The sequence below is a fragment of the Neovison vison genome, chromosome 9 (assembly GCF_020171115.1).
Source record: "Neovison vison isolate M4711 chromosome 9, ASM_NN_V1, whole genome shotgun sequence".
Classification (NCBI taxonomy): Eukaryota; Metazoa; Chordata; class Mammalia; order Carnivora; family Mustelidae; genus Neogale; species Neogale vison.
This window is the reverse complement of record NC_058099.1, coordinates 9,140,573-9,164,000: the sequence shown is the minus strand read 5'-3', so window position 1 is coordinate 9,164,000 and position 23,428 is coordinate 9,140,573. Positions and strand designations below refer to the sequence as shown.

At 38.1% G+C, this 23,428-nt stretch overlaps 1 protein-coding gene across 3 annotated transcripts in view; it reads left to right on the top strand.

Annotated features, from left to right (window-relative positions):
* PBX3 (PBX homeobox 3) overlaps window positions 1-23,428 on the top strand; it is a 211,573-nt gene that overhangs the window by 160,533 nt on the left and 27,612 nt on the right. For all 3 annotated transcript variants that reach the window (XM_044264895.1, XM_044264896.1, XM_044264897.1), the window contains exons 4-5: window positions 8,506-8,696; window positions 17,965-18,100. In XM_044264895.1, coding sequence (XP_044120830.1) covers window positions 8,506-8,696; window positions 17,965-18,100 — 327 coding nt within the window. The remainder of the gene's footprint in view (window positions 1-8,505; window positions 8,697-17,964; window positions 18,101-23,428) is intronic.

The window sequence follows — 23,428 nt, the reverse complement described above, 5'->3', positions numbered from 1 at the left end:
GAAGGAAAAAACAACTATTTTAATGACTTTCCAGAAATTATACTTTTCCTCCTAAAAGTAAGCATGAGTATTCTGAGTGACAGAGCTTATTAATAATAGGAAGAACATACATGTTGAGGCAGTGGCTTCATCAGAAAATTGCGTTGAGTCTTTTACTGAAAGAAACAAATACTTTGGAGTCTTAGAACTATTCACTCTACTGTGTTTTGCAATGAAGCAGTAATGAAAATGTATCTGAAGCCTGTTTAGATTTAGATTGCCATAAAATTAACAAACACTACCACTGCAGTAAATTAAAGTACCTTATAAACACAGCCACATTTACAAAGCTAAGCAGACTAGAGAGCTGTAGTTCGAGCAAAATTAAATCCAAGCTGCAAGGCTCAGTTTTATATGTGTGTTTTAGGAATGGTACTGTCTTTAAAATCCTGTCCTTTTTTTCCTCCAGAAAATGTCCTTTGATCTTGTGTCTTCATTACATAGGCTCAGATATAATGATTTTTGGTGATAACCATCTAAAGTCACTTATAAACACTTTTGAAATATAAGGCCTAGAATATAGAGTAGAATAAGGTTCTTGAATATTACTACCACCCAAAATGAGTCAAAACTTTTTCACTTTTCAAAAAAAAAATTATATTTCACTTTTCTTTTGTTGATCCTGACACCCAACAGGGATATATAATTTTCTGAAGTTTGCAGCAACTATCTTATACTTTGAGGTGTACTGCTTCTCTCTTTAGCTAGGAAAAAAACCCTGGTTCCTTCTTTTGTCTTTTTGTTGATTAGCTACAAGTTTTGAAGAATGCTTTTACTATACCTTTCAAATATGTTCTTAGGATTAAAGGTCCAACTACTAAAATAAGGGAATTCCTAATGAACTTGAACCAGGGGTTCTGGGAACCCTGTTTTTAACAATTCAAGGCCTTTTGGCTTCCCCACCTCTCTACCAAAGGGAAACGGACACATCAGTTTTTGCAAATGAAATTTGACTTAGACATTTGTTTTCAGTTAAAAAGAAAAAGATACATCACGCCCTGTACAGCTCTCCCACTTCGCTTGTACCAGAAGAAATGCTTGTACACAGGCAATTCACTCCATAATTTACAGCTGCTATAATAGAGATGACATATTGAAAGCTATCTACTATAATTATATTGAAATACATTTTTGCTGAAGGCAAAAGTGTTGTAAGGGTCCCAACCCTCCCCAAGCATCTGAGAACCTGCTTTCTGAGTTCACAGATGTCTTTTGAATTCACCTCAAATCAGGGGAAACATTGAGCCAAGCATGCACACCGAATGTATCCAAGACAAGTCAGGTACCATTTAGCTACTAGAGGACTTTCAGATTATAGGGAATTAATTTTGGGGGGAATGGAGAATGAATGTGGAATCTAAACCATCATGAAGGCATGTCCTTGTGCTTTTCGAGGATCTCAACATTTATGTGCTCAGATTTGCTGGTAAAATCCCCTTTGCCTTTAAAGGAGTTTTATTTTTATGAGGTTAAAAAATGCTGATGTTATTACTTTAGAGGTTGTGTAGCCCCCAAATTCCTAATTCCATTTTTGCTATTTGTTCTTAAGAGTTAAGCAGGAAGGACAAAAGTGTCCAAGCTGATGGAAACTCTGTATTTCATTTTCCCAAGCAAGGCTTTGTCTTTCACTGCTTCCAAGGGAAGAGTTTTACTTCTAGTCAGCTTTCATGCTGGGTCTTTTCCTTGGCTGGAAAGAGTGTGTTAGTGTTTCCTTTTTTCCCTCCAAGTTTCTACTTTATTACTTCTACATACCAAATTTATCTTTGACCACACATTTGATTAATAAAATGAATTGTTTTATATTTGAATATTCTTTTGTTTTCAACTTCTGTCTGTATTATTCAGGCAGTAGGAAGGCATGATTATATTACTGTATTAAGTAATCAGAGTAGGGACTGTTTGCAGAATAGCTAACATATACAAAATATGAATTTCGTATAATTGCCATTTTCATCATCAATAACTGCCATTTATTAGGTATTAATTCTGTTCTAGATTCTATGCAAAGAGCTTAAAATATATAATATACTCCTTACAAACCCTTCATGAGATAGTCCCCTAAATCATGCAATTAGGTAAGATGTGTTGAGATACAGTAGATATTTCGTCTTTGTGGCTATTCCTTACTCATATTGGGCTCATTCTCCTTGGTTTAGAAAAAATATCTTTAAATGTTGCATTTTATTCTAAAACAAGAAGAATTTGTTACTTTAATAAGCATTCCATAAATACGAAATCTATGATAATGGACTAGAGTTACTTGCAAGGTTATAAAAACATCTAGAGAACAGATACATGCAAATTTGAGAGGCAATAACTTTTCTTTTTTTTAAAGATTTTATTTAATTATTTGACAGAGAGAGATCGCAAGTAGGCAGAGAGGCAGAGAGAGAGAGGAGGAAGCGGGCTCCCTGCTAAGCAGAGAGCCCGAGGCGGGCCTCGATCCCAGGACCCTGAGATCATGACTTGAGCCGAATGCAGAGGCTTAACCCACTGAGCCACCCAGGTGCCCTGAGAGGCAATAACTTTTAATGGAGATTTATTCTTTCTTTGACAAGTAGATTTTAGAATGGGGTATCATGATTGGTTGATTGCAGTCAGCTTCTCTAGATGGTTACAAAAGACCAATTCAGTTTTTAGATCTAATCACTGACCCAGTTTAAAGTTTCTTCTAAAATTAGTGCTTGCTCACTATCTGATTTTATATATTTACATTCACTGGTGTGAATTTACAGGCAAGGAAGGGGTTGTATTTTGAATTCACAATGAAAAAAAAAGCACCACCACAAAAGAAACAAAACTTCCAACAAAGTCAAACAAACCTGGAAGTTTAGCAGACCTGAAAACTTTAATTTTGAGGATAAATGAAATGTGTACAGATAGTGAGGAGACAGTTTTACCAGCCAACAAATATCATTAAAATCATTATCATAAATCACGTATTTCACATCTTCCATTGGTTTTGGATTATTAAGGAGAAAGGAACAAATGGCAAGGAGAAATTCTCATAAATAAGAGCTGGTTGAAAATGTTTTTTCAGATGAAGCTTTTCATATTTTATGTTCATTGAACTATGTTATTGGTATGTGTGTTTTAAAACACAAAAATGCATCCTAGATAGTTTTCAACAGCTAGACCAAAAGAAAAAGAGGTTTCTGCCATTAGTTTAAATCAGAAAATTCAAGGAGTCAAAACTCTTAGTTCCTGAATGTTCCGATTAAGCAAGGTGTTTCTATGTTTGTATCGTGGACATTGATGACCAGAAAAATTTTAACTGATAATTTCACTTGGAAAAATAATAAGGCAATGAAAAATTTCTCCAATGTCTATTTCAATAGTATAGTCTTATGGGTATGACAGAGATTGTGACAAATGTTTAAAGCGAACCTCCCATATTAAAAATGGCATTGTATGTGGTTGGGTGGCCCTTCAGAACAACTCTGCGATCATTTGATCATTCCCATAGCATTTATATGTTTAAAAAATGTATACCTTTTAAGGACTAGAAGATGAGGCAATACTGTGCTCTGCTGTGAAACTGGTTACAGATGATTCTGTAAATGAGGCTGTAATTTACTTTCAGTGATATAAAGGAAAAAAATCACTTTGCCTAAAGTGTATGCATCTTTCTTAAGGGTGTACCCAGATTTTAATTATCTAAATGTAAATACTTAACGAATTTTACTTAGAGTAATGAGCTAAAGTGCACACTACATAAATGAGATGTTCTAATTAATCATGTATGAACTACTGGTTTAAAGAAAAGCTATGTGAATTCTGTGAATGTTGGGCTATTGCCAAATTGCTAATCAGCATTTGCATTCATAGATGAGTTCACTTAATAAGTTGTGAGACATTCAGCAAATGTTTTAGGAAATTATGAGTTTTTAGATGCAGAAACTTTTTGCTTTTAACCCTTTTTCCCCCTACATGCTTCCTAGAAACCATAGGGAAACATTATTTCTGGAGAGATTAAAATGCAGCTAGAGAAAAACTTAAGAGAGCTAACATCTCAGGTATCATTCACATAGGAGTTTTGGATTATTTATCATGTCGTACATCCTGTCAAAGATATATGTTACCATAATGTGTGAGCTAGGTATTTAGGAATTTACGATGTTACATGTGCAAATTAAAAATGCTTCCTTCATCCAATACAGTGATTCTCAAAAGTTTTGGGTCTTAAAACCTAGACTCTTGTAAGTTATTAAAGACCCTTAAGAGCTTTTATTGGGTGGATTTTATCTGTCAACATTTATTATGAGAGAAATCAAAACAGAAAAATTGAAAGTATTTATTAATCTTAAACTAATAATAAATCATTATATGTTGGGCGCCTGGGTGGCTCAGTGGGTTAAGCCTCTGCCTTCGGCTCAGGTCATGATCTCAGGGTCCTGGGATCGAGTCCCGCATCGGACTCTCTGCTCAGCAGGGAGCCTGCTTCCCTCTCTCTCTCTCTGCCTGCCTCTCTGTCTGCTTGTGATTTCTCTCTGTCAAATAAATAAATAAATAAATATTTTTTTAAAAAAATCATTATATGTTAACCTAAATAACATTTTTGTAAAAACCTGTATTTCCCGCCAAACCTCAGCATCTATTGAGAATAATGATTCTGTTTTTACATTCTTGCCGAACTCTTTAATATTGGGCTCAGTAGAAGTCACCTGGATCTTACCTGTGCTTCTGCAGACAGTCTGCTCTCATGTGGTTGAAGTACACAAAGGGCTTCTGGATCTGACCTCGCACAGATATGGCATTGGAAAAGGCAGGAGTATATGGTAATAGCCTTTTCAGATAGCTATGGACTTTCTTTTTTGATATTACACCAAAACTTGACAAGTTGTAATTCCTTAAAAGTTAGTTATAATGTGGAGTTTGAAACCATATCAATTAACTCTTTGTACTCTGTTTCTTTAAAGTCCGTTGGTCTAATATGCACTTCGAATGGTGTTTTTGTAACATCATGCATCGATCATTTGGAAAATACTGGTTCACTGAGTTATGTCCATCTTCCAGTGTTGACACATTTCATTTTATGATACCAAAATATAGTTAAGAGTAGCAACACCAAGCTAATCAGAAAGTCGACTGGGAAACTGTGAAGCTCACAATGGTGGATGCAAGTTTTGCAAAATTCTAATTTTCACTTGAAAACTCAAATTTTGTTATGATACACACTACTTACTGTCAGTTCTTTGACTTGACATGGCAGACACACTTCATTTTTGAGAGAATATCCGGCAAATACCCAAGTCTGAATAATTACAATTTGTTGGTTTTGCTTTTTGAAAAAATGGTGTTCCATGAAAAAAGCAGCTTTAGCTCACAACTGAAACAGTCCCACAAGTCCCTTTTTCTCAAGATAACCAACCACTGATGTGCAGTAGAAGTGCTTTTTGTTTGTCTCCTATTTTGTCACACAGAATTTTACAGATATAGTGAAGGGTTGAGATGTAATAAAATGAAGAATTTCTCTTGCTTCACCAAGGACATTCGTAAATGAAACTGTCTTTTTTGCGTGTGTTTGTGTGAATGCGTGGTGGGAAAGAATTAAGAAAGAAACAACAAAGATTACTCAGGATGTGGTTTCCCAAAGAGTTTTTCTTAGCACTTGAGTCTGCAAGCCGTAGAGCTGTGCTATCCAGTCTGGTGGCCACTAGCCATGGGGAGTAATTGAGCGCTTGAAATCTGGCTTTTTTTTTTTTAAGATTTTATTTACTTATTTGATAGATGGAGATCACAAGTAGGCAGAGAAGCAGGCAGAGAGAGAGGAGGAAGTAGGCTCCCCACTGAATAGAGAGCCCGATGCGGGGCTCAATCCCAGGACCCTAGGATCATGACCTGAGCCGAAGGCAGAAGCTTCAACCCACTGAGCCACCCAGGAACCCCGAAATCTGGCTAGTTTGAACTGAGATGTGCAAATGTCCCAGATTAGAAAGTGTGCCCCCCCAAATAATGTAATATTCTTCATTAGCCATGTTTTTAAAATACTGAATATGTGTAGAAATGTTAATAGTTTTCATATAGTGGATTAAATAAATAAATTTTTAAAATTAATTTCACCTGATTCTTTTTATTTTTTTTAATGTGGCTGCTGGAGTGTTGTTTTGTTTTTTAATTTCATATGTGGCTTGCAGTATATTTCTTTTGGGTAGCACTGCTCTAGAGAAAAGAGATTTTTGTATCCTAATTTATCTGGGGAAAGTTGGCTTTCCCATTCCCCCTTAAAGATTTATTCTGCATATTGCCATATTAGTCTTGAGGAGTCTTGCAAAAACAAACAGACAAAAATCTTTAAAAATTTTGGTTAACTCAGCATTTTCCAAACATACTGTACTTTTGGACCATCTATTGACATTCTCTGGAGCTAGCTATAGAAGCACATACTTTCTGATCCCTGTGTGGGGACATGGTGCTGGTCTAGGTTTCTTCATTTTATCACAGAGAAAACAGTGAGAGAGTTTGTCAAATTACAGAATTTTGAAATTATATGAACATCTCTTTAGAGAAAGTGCCAGAAAAAAATATGTACAAATATTTCTTGGCAGGGTGACCACTTATATTCAGTTTGGCCTAAGGTAGAGTAAGTAGTGTAATGGGGGACAATCTTAAGTTTATTTTTATTTTGGTTTCCTTAAAGGTAGAAAGAACTTAAGATTTTAGAGCTTCACAGCTCTTTAACATTTTAGTGCGTCATAACCTAGGACAATAATTCTTAGCCCTTTTTAGTTATTAACTGGCTAAGAATCTGAAAAGAAGGCAAAACTCCCCAGATTGTCCCTTCAGGTAATACACATCTGCATACAGCTTGGATAAGATTTCAGGGAGTCATAGACATTCTAAACTTATCCATGGCTGCAAGTGGAGAATTCTTCACATATGGTGCAGGGATAACATACTTACAGATACTAATCAACATTACTCTTGAACTGTAATACAACTGACCAGTCAGTAGATGCTTATTGGATGCCTACTGTCTGTCTCTACTGCACAGTTTCTACACTCTGAAGATTCCTGTTAAGTGTAACACAGGGTCACCACTCGCTTAAATTGCTTAAGACTTAAAACATATGGGGGAGAGAAAAAAAGCACCCTTTAACTGATAAGCAAGACTCATTTTACTTCACCTTAGAAATATGTATAGGAAAGCTCCGTAAAGCTTAGAGTGACTGAAACACCCAGTGTACTTACTTGAAAGGTTAGTTCTCTAATGAGCAGTTAGAAAAACCATCATGTGCTGTATGTGAGCAATGTTCAGGATATCTGTAGGGAAGTGGACATTATTACAGCTTCAAACTATGTCTTGCCGTGATCAATGATTGTTCTGTCTGCTCGCCCTACCAGGGGCATCTGTGCAATAAGATACAGAATCTCTCTGTCTTGCCTTTTTAATGAAAATGCCAGAAGATGTTCTTTTTATCCAAGGGTATAGACTGGTGCTTTATTTACCAAAGCAGTAGTAGATTTCACTGTAGGCCCCATTACCTGGTTTAATCGATTTAAAACAATACAGGTGAACTGAAAGAGGGGTTGAGGGTTGTTAACTTAAAAGTTTGAGACCCAAGTCTGATCCTTGTTTTCCTGCTGCATCTGCCCTGAAGAGTAAAGCAGCTTTATTCATCTTCCACGGCTGGCTCATATCTACCGATAGGGCCCACACCAAAGCCAAATTATTCCAGGACAGTGGCTTCCTTGTCATCCAAGGCCCTTTATGTCCTTCCATGGGCCTGAATCCCTCTTCTCCTCTACATTTTCTCTCATCCTCTGAACTTGCTACCTATCATTATTTCCAGGATTTTTCTTGTGCCTAATGTCCACCTTTATCCACCTTTGAAAAATCGTACCCATTCTTCGAAGCCCAAATGTCACTCTGCCATGAAGCCTGATGATTTTTCTGCCTCCAGATGAGAATACTCCCTCCTTGGAACTTAGGAAACCCTTAATCCTATCTTCCGGTGACACTTTGCACAGACTGCTTGCTTGAGAATTATTTTCTTATATATATTTTATCGTACTAAAGACCAAGTGCACATCTTGCTCATTTCTCTCTACCTTCATAGCATCAGGAAGAGTTTGCCCTTCATTAAACATTTGCTGAATATATGTAAAATCCCAGAGAAAAACAGGAGGTGCTTAGTGTTGACAATTCATATTTATACATAGGAGTTGGTAGAGCGTGTCCTCCAGTGGGAAAACCTCATTTTGGGACTGGGAAAAGGGTGGACGGAAGGACAGTCGAGTGCTCTGCCTTCTTTGCATGTTGGGCCATTCATAGTTTCAGAATTCTTGCTGCCGCATCTGACTATCGCCGCCATTTGACTAATGTCCTAGCTTTCATTCCACACCCCTCACCGCATAATACCATTGGCAATTGCAAATGAAGTGGAAATTTAGATGTTAATGTTTGGGTATGATACTATAAAATACCAGATTCCTAAGGAGTGACTTTTTTTCCCCCCTTTACAGGCATGTAATGAATTCACTACACATGTGATGAACCTTCTCCGAGAGCAGAGTAGAACACGTCCCATTTCCCCAAAAGAGATTGAAAGAATGGTGGGCATCATCCATCGAAAATTTAGTTCCATTCAGATGCAGCTCAAACAAAGCACTTGTGAAGCAGTTATGATTTTAAGATCAAGGTTCCTTGATGCCAGGTATGTGAGGCCACGAATCTGTTGCATGGCTTTTTTCCTTTCCCCCTTTCACTCCTTGTGTATTATTTTCTGTAAAACTGGCCAGTTGGTCCTAGAGTCTTCTTTAATTTGGCTAAGAGCTCTTCTCTACAATGGATAGGTGATTCACCTCCTGGTGCCGGTGCTGTGAGGCCTCTTCTTATCTGGGAGAGGTCCTCCTATTAGCTACCATTTTGGTAACTCAGAAAAGAGGATTACTGCTGCTACTAAGGACTTAGGAAGAGGTAGCCTTTAATTCTGATGCTAAAAAGTATTTTTAAGGATAATTTTCAGTATGTAACTCTGTTTTAACAAAGGTTTGCTTTCTAAGAATTTCTCAGTGTTACATTACCTGTGCCTATTATAAGACAATGCTTGGAGACACTGATACTCCCAAGAAGAAAATGTGTTGTAGTTAATAGCAATGACCGCAAAACCCCCAAATACTGTTTTTTCCAAACCAAGGAAGAAAGCTTATCAGTTTCTTCCATAAAGATGAAAATTTCCCTTTTATCTGAAACTTTCACCAAGTTTTGCAGGAGTTGATCAGTCGCTCTATGGTGCGTAGCACCTACTGGATGACGTAGCAGAATTGTCAGGCTCCTAGGGTATGCTGCCTCTGAGGGGAAGCCTCTTGGACATTGCTGAAGCTTGTGATCGGTCTTCAGCTTTTGAAAGGAGTTTCTGTTTTGTTTTGCTTTCTCTCCCTTGCAATCTCACAGAGGTGGTAATTATTATTCAACTTCTACAATATTGAAGAAATAACTAAGTTAGCTTCTCAACTGGAAAACAAGGTGTGTGGGACCGTGTTCATGCCGGAGCTCGCTCTTAGAGAACAGAGAATCGTATGCCACCTAACTGTACTACCATTCTCCTAGCTAAGGAAAGGCCTGTATCACTTCTGGTTCCTTCTTCTTCCATACTGAATCAGTTACCAGAACTCACCAGTGCTTGGTTTTCAGCCTTGCCCATTTCTTTCCATGCTCCCACTAACTCAGTCCATCCTTTTGTACCTGGCCTCAAACAGTTCCCTCCTGTGTCTCCCTGTCTCCAGTCTCAGCCCCTTTCTTGCCCATCCTTCCCCCTGCCCTGGCGTGTCCCTGTGATACCCCAATTGCTTTGCTTAAAAACCACAGTAGCTTTTCAGTGCTGGATAACTCACATACACACTACTTAACCTCACGTTTAAGGCCTTATGTGACCTGTTCCTGCCTGTATTGCTTTTTCATTATTAAGATTCTTTGAAGTTTTATTCTATTTTTTTTCCTATTTAAAGAATCCCAAGCTCACTTTGGAAAATTGGATAATCTATAAAATAGAAAAATGAAAGGTTAAAGAACATTACATTTTTGCTACATAAGGAAAGAAAATTACTGAAAATGCTCTAGGATATTTCCTTCTGGTTTAGGGGCTTTTAAAAAAATGTTCTGGTGATGGTGCAATATGCCTGATTTGGTTTGCATTTTAAAAAATTTACCATGAATAAACAAACATTTTTATATAGTATAAGCTCTAATTTTAAACATTTTAATGGTTGAAGTCTACCAAATGGATATATGATAAATAATTTACCTAGCTATTCCTGCATTTTTGATCATTTAAGTTGTCCCTTTATTTCCATTATGGTTTCTTCCTTCTTTTCTTCTTTCCTTTCTTCCTTCCTTCTACAAGTATTTACTTATGCTGAAGATTTTAAAAGTAAACAAGATAGGTTAACATATTTGACCCAGTTGAACTTACAGTCTGCTTGGCAAAACAGACAATCAAAAAGTAAACAAATATGGGCATACCTCAGAGATATTGCAGACTTGGTTATAGACCACCGCAGTGAAGTGAGTATCACAATAAAGTGAATCAAATTAATATTTTAGCTTCTTAGCCCCTATAAAAGTTATGTTTACACTGTACTATAGTCTGTTAAGTGTGCCATAGCATTATATCTAAAATAAAATGTACATGCCTTAATTAAAAAATACTTTATTGCTTAAAAAAAAAATGCTAACCATCATCCGAGCTTCCAGCAAGTTATAATCTTTTTGATGGTGGAGGGTCTTGTCTCAGTGTTGATGCTGCTGACCTATCAGGGTGGTGGTTGCTGAAGGCTGGGGTGGCTGGGACAATTTCTTAAAACAACAGTGAAGTTTGCTGCATGACTGTCTCTTCACAGACGATTTCTCTGTAGCACATGATGCTTTTTTATAGTATTTTACTCACAATAGAGCTTCTTTCAAAATTGGAGTCAGTCTTCTGCTGATTTATCAACTGTTTATGTCACATTCTAAATCCTTTGTTGTCATTTCAACCATCTTCATGGCATCTTCACCAAGAGTAGATTCCATCTTAAGAAATCACTTTCATGAGGGTTTCTGGGGGGAGGGGACTAGGGCGAGGGTGGTTAGGTTATGGACATTGGGGAGGGTGTGTGCTATGGTGAGTGCTGTGAAGTGTGTAAACCTGACAGTTCACAGACCTTTACCCCTGGGGCTAATAATACATTATATGTTAATTAAAGAGATTTAAAAATTTAAAAAAAGAGGAATCACTTTCTTTACTCATCCATAAGAAGCAACTCCTCATCTGTTCAAGTTTTATCATGAGATGGCAGCAATTCTGTCCACTTCAGGCTCCACTTTCTAGTTTCCTTTCTATTCCCACCACATCTGCAGTGACTTCCTCCACTAAAAAGTCTTTATGAGGTTTGGAATCAACTTCTGTCAAACTCCTGTTAATGTTGGTATTTTGATCTCTTCCCATGAATCATGAATGTTCATAATGGCCTCAGAATGGGGAATCCTTTCCCGAAGATTTTCAATTACTTTGCCCAGATCCAGCAGAGGAATCACGATCTCTGGCAGCTATATCTTTACAAAATGTTTTTCTTAAATAGTGACACTTAAAAGTCAGAATTCTCCTTGATCCATGGGCTGCAGAATGGATGTTGTGGTAGCAGCCATGAAAACATAGTCTCATTGTCCATCTCCATCACTGCTCTTGGGTAGCCAGGTGCATTGTCAATGAGCAGTAATATTTTGAAAGTAGTCTTGTTTTTCCTGAGCAGTAGGTCTTAACAGTGAGCTTTAAGATATTCAGGAAACCATTTTGTAAACAGATGTGCTGACATCTAGGCTTGGTTGTTCCATTGATGGAGCACAGGCAGACTAGAGTTAACAGAACTCTCTAGGGCCCTACAATTTTTGGAATGGTCAGTGAGCATTGACCTCAAAGTCACCAGCTGTATTAGCTCCTAACCAGAGAACCAACCTGTTCTTTGAAGCTTTGAAGCCAGGCATTGACTTCTCTTCTCTAGCAAGGAAAGTCCTAGGTGGCATCTTCTTCCAGGATAAGGTTGCTTTGTCTACACTGAAAATCTGTTGTTTCGTGTAGTCACCTGCATTAATGATCTTAGAGAGTTCTTCTGGAGAACTTGCTGTAGCTTCTCGGTCAGCACCTGCTGCTTCTCCTTGCACTTTTATGTTATGGAGGTGACTTCTTCCTTAGACCTCATGAACCAACCCCAACTAGCTTCATAGTTTTTATCTGTAGCCTCCACCCCTCTCTTAGCCTTCACAGAATTGAAAAGCAGTAGGGCCTTGCTCTTTGGCTTAAGAGAATATGTTCTAGCCTATTTGATCTTCTATACAGACAATTAAAATTTTTTTTCTTTTAAAAAAAATTATTTGAGAGAGAGGGAGAGAGATCATGAGCCTGGGGGAAGGGTAGAGGGAGAAGCAGACTGCCTGCTAAGCAGGGAGCCTGACACAGGAGTTGATCCCAGGACCCTAGGATCATGACCTGAGCTGAAGGCAGATGCCGTGTTTTCACTTTCTTATCATTCATGTGTTTATTGGAATAGCATTTTTAATTTCCTTCAAGAACTTTTCCTTTACATTCACAACTTGGTTGATGGTTTGGCTCAAGAGGCCTAGTTTTTGGCCTGTTTTACCAATCTTAATGAAGACATCCCTTCCCCTCTAAGCTTAATCATTTCTAGCTTTTGATTTCAAGTGAGAGATGTGCAACTCTTCCTTTCACTTGAATACTTAGAGGACATCGTAGGGTTATTACTTAACCTAATACCAATATTGTTGTGTCTCAGGGAATAGGGAGGCCTGAGGAGATAGGGAGAGACGGGGGATGGCCAGTCAGTAAAACAGTCCAAACACACACAACATTTATTAAGTTTGCTTTCTTCGATGGGCACGGTTCTTGACATCCAAAAGCAATCACAATAGTAACATCGAAGATCACTGATCACAGATCACCATAACAAATAAATAATAATAGAGATGTTTGAAATATTTCAAGAATTATCAGGATGTGACACAGACACCAAGTGAGCAATTGTTATTGGTAAATTGCCTCTGATAGATTTGTTCAATGCAGGAATGTCACAGACCTTTAATTCATCAAAATTGCAGTACCTTTGAGGCACAGTAACATAAGCTATGCCTGTGTGCTATGGTATTCTATTCAGTTAGGCAATGAAATGCAATGGTAAGTGCTGTGAAGAAAATAAAACAAGGTAAGGAGCAAGAAAATGATGAAAGAGGATATTATTTTAAACACATGTTTATGGAAACTAGTGTTTCCGTGAAAATCCTTATGCATTGAAACTTTTTGATCTTTAGAATTATTTCCTAGGATTAATTCTCACAAATGGAATTATTAGATCAAACTTCTAACATTTTTAGTGCTGTCTTTATATCATTAAAGTGTTCTCTCCTGTGATTAATACAAAATGAAATCCCTCTTGGTCTTACCTGTTTCCTCTGATTAGAACCACTGCCCCTCTTCTCCTCCCAGCTCCCCATCTCTGGCCTTCCACAGCAAACTGCCAACCCTATCCCCAACTTGGTCGCCACTGATGAGTTGTCATCTGGAAGGGTGTCCAGCATGGAGCCTGGAATGGAGCGAGTGTTCATGTTATTTCGTGAGACCTTGCTCATCCTTCCAGGCCCAGCCTAAATGTTCCCTTTTGGGGAAGTCTAGTGAACGGGACTGGTCTCTACCTTCTCTTCAATACTGATACTACATTGTCACAATTCTCTAGACCAAACTTCATTCAGATTGCCTTTATTATAGCTTTTCAGGAACATAAGCCACATTGTCACCGAAAAGCAATCGCCAAGTCTTAAACGTTTATATTCCCCACGATTCCAGCAAGCTTCTAAATGCAATAAGCTGCAAAAGGTAATTTATTGGCTAAGCAGATGAATGAATATTTCTGCTTCATACTTTTAATATCTCAAGTCAAAGAGTTAAGGTAGTGTCAGAGAGCAAAAAAAAAAAAAATTTCAAAATTGCTTCTCAACTTCGAGTATTTTAACAAAAGATATTATGTAACAAAGATATTTTAAAGTACTTCCTTCAGAAAGAAATCCTTCCTAACAATTGTGATCCTTATTTCTGCTGATACTTTCCCATTCTTGCCAACATGTATGCTTTTTTTATTACATAACTGCATTCATAATATATACACCTAAATGATTTATTTTTCTTCTGAGAAGAGGAAGTATGTTAACAAGTCAGAGTGAGCAGAGGCAGAATGGGAAGGTGGCAGAGCTTGGAGCAGAGTCCCTTCTCCCGCAGAGATTGCTGTTAGTGACGTGGCAATGCTGATGGGACACGGCCCTGGGACTGAGGCGCCGCTGTACACTGGCCTGAGGCACAGCCATTTAGAGTGTGCTAAAGCCTGCGGGAAAGGAACTTAGGGGGATGCTTAATGGGCATTTTCTACAGAATGTTTTTCTAAAAAATAAATAAAGCATAACACCAAGTTCTCCTGTTTTATGCCTTCAAGTGAATGCAAACACTGAGCTTTGGTTCCGTCTATTCCTGTAGTGCCTTTCAGCAAGGCCTTTGCACTGGGAAGCCGAGGTTTTTCTGTTCTAGGCAAACATGCTCATTCAGATACATGATTTCCTTGCTCACTTGCTCCTGGCTTCTCCTTTGGCCACACTCACATTTTCCTGGTAATTGGACAAGTTGAAGCATGTACCAGTACAAAACATTTACAAAGAAATTTGCGTAGGTCCCTCTGCTCTTCTAGTAGAAGTGCTCTAGTAGTTTAGACATAGCCAGACTGTCTGGGATGAGGTATCCTATTCTGCTCATAAATTTGTTCTCTGACGTTTTTCAGTGTTTACTAAAACCATTCCTAGACAGACTTGATAAATAAGCGAGGCTTAGCTTTGCTTTCCCAGATAGGTTCCTGCTCATTCCTCCTTTCATTTCCCAAAGAAATGCCCTTGTGTCAAGCCTCAGTCTTGCTGCTGGACTCCATGTTTATTATTATTATTATTTTAAAGATCTAATTGGCTTTATTCAACCATTCAGCAACTGAGCAGCATCCCATCTACCAAAGAAGGGTGCTCTGGACTCCAGGTTTTAGACTTAGAGTTCGCAATTCATATGGCTACATATAATAGATCAGTGGAGTGGCTGGTTGAGGGCCAATGAGGATTAGAACAGAGGGGTGCATGTCTGGGGGCATAGCCATCACTCAGCATTAGCCTATGGCTGGCTTCTGAGAATGTGGCATTTGTGTGACTGATCTTCCAAGATTTTCATAAGAAGTCAGAAACTTAGATTTTCATGGGTAGGTCATTTTTGTATGATCTCAACAAATATGATACTATAGCATAGTATATGGGCCAGGTAGTCATCTATAGATTTGGGCCAGATAATTATCTATAGATTGGACAGTTTCAATACCTATCCTAGACCTTTTTTACCCTACTCACCCACACGCCCACTTTTCAGAGGGTGCCTCTTCCAAGTGCCCTCAGGTCAGAGGAATGCATGACCACTGCAGAAATCCCAACTGCTGATCTTGATGTCTTTCTCTCCCTTTCCTTCCCTCCCTGTTTTTACTCACCACTTCCCCCATTTAATTCATCATCATATTCTGTAGATTTTAATTCCTAAGTAGATCTTGAATTTTTCTTTCATCCTTAAGGAAACAACCGATGGTTTAACCTTCAAAAAAATTATTAAAATTAGGAAATTTCAGGACTCTAACCTGAGGTGTTTTGATCAGACCCAGATTTCTTCCTCCCCTGACTCTCCCTTAATGTTGAGACATAGATCACATACTTAACCTGCCATGTTAGTGAACATCATTTTAACTAGAAGAATCTCATAGGGTCTGCACGGTTTACAACTGCCTACTGACTCCTTCCCGAGTATAGGATATCACAAGTGGAGACGATCATTAAAATTATTTGGAAGAAAATTATTTGGGGAAGTATTTTCTAGTTACTGGAGGATCTAATTGAAAGTGAAGTCTGACAAGTGCTAATTTTCAGGCTGGAGTTCTTTAAAATTATAATAACAAAACCCAAACATGAGTAATATTTTTGCTGTTTGAAAGAAATTGTTAATAAATACTTGGTCTTCTAACTCTGCCACTCCCTTCCCAGTAAAAACAAAGAAAATTTCCTTCCCTGCTTTCCCTTGTAAACAAATCATGCCTTATTCCAGACACTTGCTTATGCAGAAAAATCTAGAAATTCTTCATGTATTTTTTTCCTGGGGCACCTGCTGGCTCAGTGGGTTAAGCTTCTGCCTTTGGCTCAGATCATGATCTTGGGCCCTGGGATCGAGCCCCACATTGGGCTTTCTGCTCACCGGGGAGCCTGCTTCCCATGCCCACCCCCATCTGCCTATCTGCCTACTTGTGATCTCTGTCAAATAAATAAATAAAATCTTTAAAAAAAAACAAACTTGTTAAAGAAATGTATTTTTTTCTTACATTCCTTCTTTTTCTTCTCCACTCACTGCCCCCATCCAATCCATCACCAAGTCCTACTGTTTTTACCTTTCAGATAGATCTTGAATCTTTTTATTTCCGTTACTCTTGCCCTATGCCAGGTTACCATTATCTCTCAATTTGACCATTGCAGTTGTCCCCTTAAATATCTGTATTTCCTGGGGCTTCTGGGTGGCTTCAGTCAGCTGAGCATCTGCCTTCAGCTCAGGTCATGATCTCTGGTCCTGGGATTGAGATCCCCCTTATTGTCGGGCTCTCTGCTCAGGGGAGTCTGCTTCTCCCTCTCCCTCTGCCTGCCACTCTGCCTGCTTGTGCTTGCTTGCTCTCTCTCCGGCGAATGAATGAATAAAGTCTTTATTATTATTATTATTAACGTACAATGTATTATTTGCCCCAGGAGTACAGGTCTGTGAATCATCAGGCTTACACATTTCACAGCATCACCATAGTACATACCCTCCCCAATGTCCATAACCCAACCCCCCACCCCAACCCCCTACCCCCCAGCAACCCTCAGTTTGTTTTGTGAGATTAAGAGTCTCTTATGGTTTGTCTCCCTTCCAATCCCATCTTGTTTCATTTTTACCTCCCCTACCCCCCACAACCCCCCGCACTGCTTCTCAGATTCCTCATATCAGAGAAATCATGTGATAATTGTTGAATAAAGTCTTTTTTAAAAGATCTACATTTCCTTTCATGCCCTCATCCAACTCTTCTCAGCAGTTAGAATGATCTTTTTGGAACATAAAACTTAAAGCCTTTAATAGCTTCCTGTTGCACTTAAAATCTTAAAATTCTTATGGATCCACTAGGTATGTGTATAATCTGGTACCTGCCCCTTTGGACTTTCCAAGTTCGTTTCTGTTTCAAAACCACTTTCTCTGCTCATTCCTCTTCCCCTCTACTTTTTGTCTGACTAATGTAATGCCTACACATTCTCCAGATCTCAGACTCCGTGTCACTCCTACAAGGAAATTTTTCCTGACTCTGTAATCTGTGCTAAATTTCCCTCTTATGTGCTTTTGTTATACCTTATACTTTTCCTTCATGACACTTGATATGGTCTCCATAATTTGTATTTATGTCCGTGACACATGTCTAATGACTGTCTTCCCCCTAACTTTCTGCTCTCTCCCTCAACCCTCCAATCTCCTGTAAACTCTCTGGTAGACCTTACCTTTTTTGTTCCCACTGGATCTTTATTGAGTACCTATAATGTATCAGATCCTTGTTGAATAAATGAAAGAATCAAGTTAATTGTGCTTCACATTCTTGTATTTATAGTGATCCTACATCTTAAAATGATTTCAACAGTGCTTTGGAGGATGCCAAGAGCATAACTGCAATATCATTGTGATAAATCATTCCCTAAGAATGTTTAAAAATAGAAATCTATTTTTTTCATATAATTCTAATCAACATATCCCTCTTCAGTTAAGGCTGATTATAACTATAATTCTCTTTTGGTTCTTGTCATAGACGAAAAAGGCGTAACTTCAGTAAACAGGCCACAGAAATCTTGAATGAATATTTTTACTCACACCTCAGTAACCCCTACCCCAGTGAAGAAGCCAAAGAGGAGCTGGCCAAGAAATGCAGCATCACAGTGTCACAGGTGAGAGGATGCCATGGGTCTGTCTTGTTTCCCTGTTCGTACAGGAACCCTCTTCTTTTCTCGGGGAATCACCAAATGTCAGATCCATGTGTTCCATCATCAAAGAAGATAAAAAATATAAATATAGATGTTTACACATTTTTATGCAAGCTTTTTAAAGCTTAGGTAATTTTTTTAAACCCTAAGTGGCAAGGAATCAAGATAATCACGCACCATGCCGGTGTAAATCTTCGATAGAGAGGACATAAACATGCCACGGGGAGAGACACGGTTTATTCTTAAGTGACTCTTCAGTAAATGGCATGTAGTCCTGCTTTCCCTGATTTAGATGACTGACCTAAGCTTCTACCAGTGAGAAACCAATTTATTTGTTGCCGAAAGGAAATTTAATATAACTCTTTGGTGAAAGCTTTGAGGAATTCACTAAGTGTTTTCCTGGTAACCATACTAGGATATTTGGGTCCCAAGGATTTCTTTGCTTTCTTGTTACTAATTAAACAGAAGAATTAAGTTTATACCTGTCACTGTTTTGTTTTTTTAAATGTTTATTTGTAATAAATTGTGGCCCTGAAATTAGCTGTCATCTTCTAACAAAAATACATTTAGTTTTAGGCAGATAGATGGGTATTTAGGTTGAGGATTGGAGACAAACCACTGTACCTCCTTATAAAATAAGTACATTCTACTTATAAAATAAGTATATTTTACTGGCATTAGCTCTAAAATATAATTTTATTTAAATACTTACACAGTTGTTTATAGATTGACATTGGGATAGCTTTTCCTTAGAGCACGCAGATGTGGTCATTACCAGCCAGCTGTTGCAGTGGAACTTAAGGAAAAGCTGACCCTTGGCAGAAATTTCAATGCTCCCTATTGGTCATGGGACACACACATTTTTTGTTTTTAAAGATTGTATTTATTTATTTGACAGACAGAGATCACAAGTAGGCAGAGAGGCAGGCAGAGAGAGGAAGGGAAGCAGGCTCCCCGCTGAGCAGAGAAGCCCCATGTAGGGCTCAATCCCAGGACCCTGGGATCATAACCTGAGCCGAAGGCAGAGGCTTTAACCCACTGAGTCATCCAGGTGCCCCAGATACACACATTTTTTTTTTTTAAATTTTTTTTTTTTTAAGATTTTTATTTTTATTTATTTGAGAGAGAGAGAGACAGTGAGAGAGAGCATGAGCGAGGAGAAGGTCAGAGGGAGAAGCAGACTCCCCATGGAGCTGGGAGCCTGATGTGGGACTCGATCCCGGGACTCCAGGATCACGCCCTGAGCCGGAGGCAGTCGTTTAACCAACTGCGCCACCCAGGCGTCCCCAGATACACACATTTTAAAGTAGTTTCTAAATAAATACTTCTTTTGTACGTCTGAAGTTCAAGATAGTAAAGATCCCCTTCAGATCCCATACTGGAAGTTTCTATCAGTATTTTAAGTCATCGTTCTTTAAGGAATTAGAGTCTGGGTTTGAGATGATTTCTAGCTTCTGTTTTGGCATTACTTTCCATAGGACCTCTAGAACCTTCTTCGGTTTATAATTAAGCTATCGTTTAAGAGTTAGTGTCATTCTCTTACAAAATAGTGGCTTATCTTGATTCCTCTTGCTCAGTTTGAAATGGAATATAGTTGATTTGAGTTACCAACTTGTGAAGATGTGTATAGAACATTCCTATCTGGGTGATGTAGTACTCACTGCCACTTGAGCTGTGAAGGAACAGTATAATGCTGGGTCATGTCGGGAAGCTGAAATTAAGTGCGTGTTTTTCTGGTGTGCACATTTTCCCTGAACACTAGTGAAAGGATTGGGCTCATGCTAAACGCCAATTGATGATGCCAAGCCCCATTTTCCGGCTCTCCCAACAGCTCTCTGACTTTAGAATTCAAATGTTTGCAGGTCCAGTTTCAGTCAAAGTGTTTTCATGCCTTTGCTTCTTTTCTTCTATAACATAGTTACCATTGGAGAATAACACAGATTATATACATTTTTTGAAAGCGATACAATCCTGGCTTTTCATTAGTGTAGTACTAGCATTTTGTGTGTAATGTAGGACTTGCCTAAGACATGCTGTGTAATAAGTGGCAGAAAAGTTTCCTTCTGACTGCTCTGAACTAGGGAGGTTTTGCTCTACTTCTAAAACAGACTAAGAACACATTACTTATTTTTTAAGCACATTACTATATTCATTTCACTTACTTTCTGACAGAAAAACAGCTTTGTTAGGTTTAAAAAATTTTTTTTGGTAATTGCTTGAGACATGGAAATAATAGACTTAGATTAGTGTGTCTACAAAGCAAACTTGCTGACCATTTTTTTCCGCAGTTCAACCTTTCAAATGCAGAATTTCAGGGATCTGTTTAAGCATTAAATTGTGACAATTTCCTCCCCCTTTTTACCCTTTTCCTGACTAAAGGAGTTAATTTCCCCTCAACAGTTCCCCTCCTACACATCTCTGAAGAGGGAACAATGATGTTATCATTTTAAGTATTAGACATCAGCTGCTAGCCTTATAAATTAGTGTCCTGTTGTTTAAGTTGTTTAGAAATGAAAGCAGAGAATGTTCCAGATCTGACAGGTTAACTACTTTCTAAAGAGAAAAAGCATTGTTTAAAATATACATCATACTAAAATACAATTAAATTTAGAATCCAGAAATCGTTCATATACAAAACTAACTTAAAAAAATGGAAATCCGCTGATAACAGGCAATTGTTGCAACACAATTTTTGCCAGATTTAGGGCATATGAAACTGATTTATTTGTTATTGCTTAAAATACTGCTTAAAATAATAATTAAGAATAAGTAAGGAACCTTTAGAAGAAAAGGTAAGGAAATATCTTTAGTACTTTTAATATTTATTAAAAAGAACATAAAAAGTATAAGCAACAAAGGAAAAGACTGATAAATTTAGTGGTGAAATGTTTATAAAAGTACTTAATAAAGACTGAAACAACATTATACAACCATTTTGGTAAAGATTGGATCAGGCAGGAATCATCAGTAGATATTAAATCTAGAGGGAAACTTTTTTTTTTTTTTTAAACACAGAGAGCAAGACAGTGAGAAAGGGAACACAAGCAGAGGGAGTGGGAGAAAGAGAAGCAGGCTTTTCCTGCTGAGCAGGGAGCCTGACATGGGGCTTGATCCCAGAACCCTGGGATCATGACCTGAGCCAAAGACAGACGCTGAACAACTGAGCCACCCAGGTGTCCCTCTGGGGGAATTTTTTTTTTTTTTTAAGATTTTATCTAATTATTTATTTTAAAAATTTTTTTAAAAATTTCTTTTCAGTGTCCCAGAATTCGTGTATGCATAACACCCAGTGCTCCATGCAATACGTGCCCTCCAGAATACCCACCACCAGGCTCACCCAACCTCCCATCCCCTCCCCTCAAAGATTTTATTTATTTGACAGACAGAGATGGCAAGTAGGCAGAGAGGCAGGCAGAGAGAGAGGGGGAAGCAGGCTCCCTGCTGAGCAGAGAGCCCGATGCCGGGGCTCGATCCCAGGATTCTGGGATCATGACTCGAGCCGAAGGCAAAGGCTTTAACCCATTGAGCCAACCCATTTCCCCTTAGGGGGAAATTTTGATGAAAAAAATAGTCTTAAGGTGTCTCTCAATTGGCCCTTTGTTAGTTGTAAGGATTTAAAAAAAAAAAAAAAAGCAATTATAGAGTGCAGAAATGGAACAAACCCTGATCAAGTGATTAGAAGCAACATCACCAAAGAAGGATGGGTAGACATTTTGTGTAGTGCTTCATCTGAGAATGTAACCTGAATCTAATCACTAGAAAACATCAGACAAACAAAATGAGGAGTGTTCTGTTAGGAAAAAAAGGAGGATGGGAGCAGCATTCTTTAAAAATGTCAGAGAAAGGCCATGGAGATGTTTCACACTAAAGGAGGATAGAGACATGACAGGTAAACGCACTGCCTGACCGTAGACTAGATCTTGTACCAAAAGGGACAATATACCATAAAGGATAGTGGGTTAAATTTATTCAAGTCAATTATAATCTGTAATTGTACTACAGTTATATAAAGAGAATATCTCTGGTCTTAGGGAATACACACTGACTTATATAAGGATAAAGGGCCATGATGTATAAAATTGATTTGCATATGGTTCAGAAAAAAAAAGTGTATATGTGTGCATGTATGTATATAAACACACACAAACATGTATAAACACAGAGGGAGAGTGTGCATGCATGAATACACACAGATGATAAAAGAAATGGAGCAGAATGTTTAATAACAGGTGAATATGAGTAAAAGGCATACACAGATGTTCTTTGTACTATTTTTATTTTTGCAACTTTTTTTTGCAAGTTTGAAATCATTTCCAATAAAACCTTTTTTAAAATGTGAAGACAGCCATAGACTGCAAGAAGGGATTTAAGTGTATAAGCAAAATTAAAATCCGAAATACAGAAGGAATTCCTATAAATTAACAAGAAAAAAAGAATGCATTTGAAAAATGGAAAATGCAAATAAGGACTTCACAGAAGAAATATAAATATTCAATTACATGAGAAGACCCTTCTTATTAATAATCAGGAAAATGTGATTTAAAGACTGCAATGAAATCACATTTTACATTTCCCAGGTTGTGGCAGAAAATCCTAAATTTGACCATACTGAGTCCACACATTGTTGGCAAGAATATACAGTAACAGGAACTCTTAAATATTCTTGTTAGGAATGTAAGTGGGTATAGCCTCTCGGAAAACTTTTGGCATTATCTTATAAATTTGAATATATCTATACCATTCAATCTACAATTTTACTTCTAAGTGAAATTGCCCTAGAAAACTTACTGTGTATGTGTATCAGGAGACATGTGTAAAAGCATTTATTGTAACATTGTTTGTTGGCAAAAAACTTAAAATAAGACAGTTGTCCATTGACTGGGGAAATGGATAAATCCATTGTGGTATAATCCTGTTACAGGTTACTGTGTAGCCGTGAAAAAAGATGATCTACAACTACATAGACCCAATTCGAATGAATCTTAGAAACATAATGAGTGAAAAATGCAAAACACAGAGGATGAGACTCTTGATCTCAGGGTCATGAGTTCAAGCCCCAAGTGGGTCATGGAGCCTACTTTGTTTGTTTGTTTATTTTTAAATTTATCTGGGAGAGAGAGAAGAGAGCATGAGAGCACAAGCAGGGGAGGGAGAGGGAGACACAGACCCGCTGCTGAGCAGGGAGCCTCACTCGACTCCAGGCTTGATCCCAGGGCCCTGGGATCGTGACTGACCACCACACACCCCTGGAGACTACTAAAGAAAACCCTCAAAAACAGGCAATATTAATCT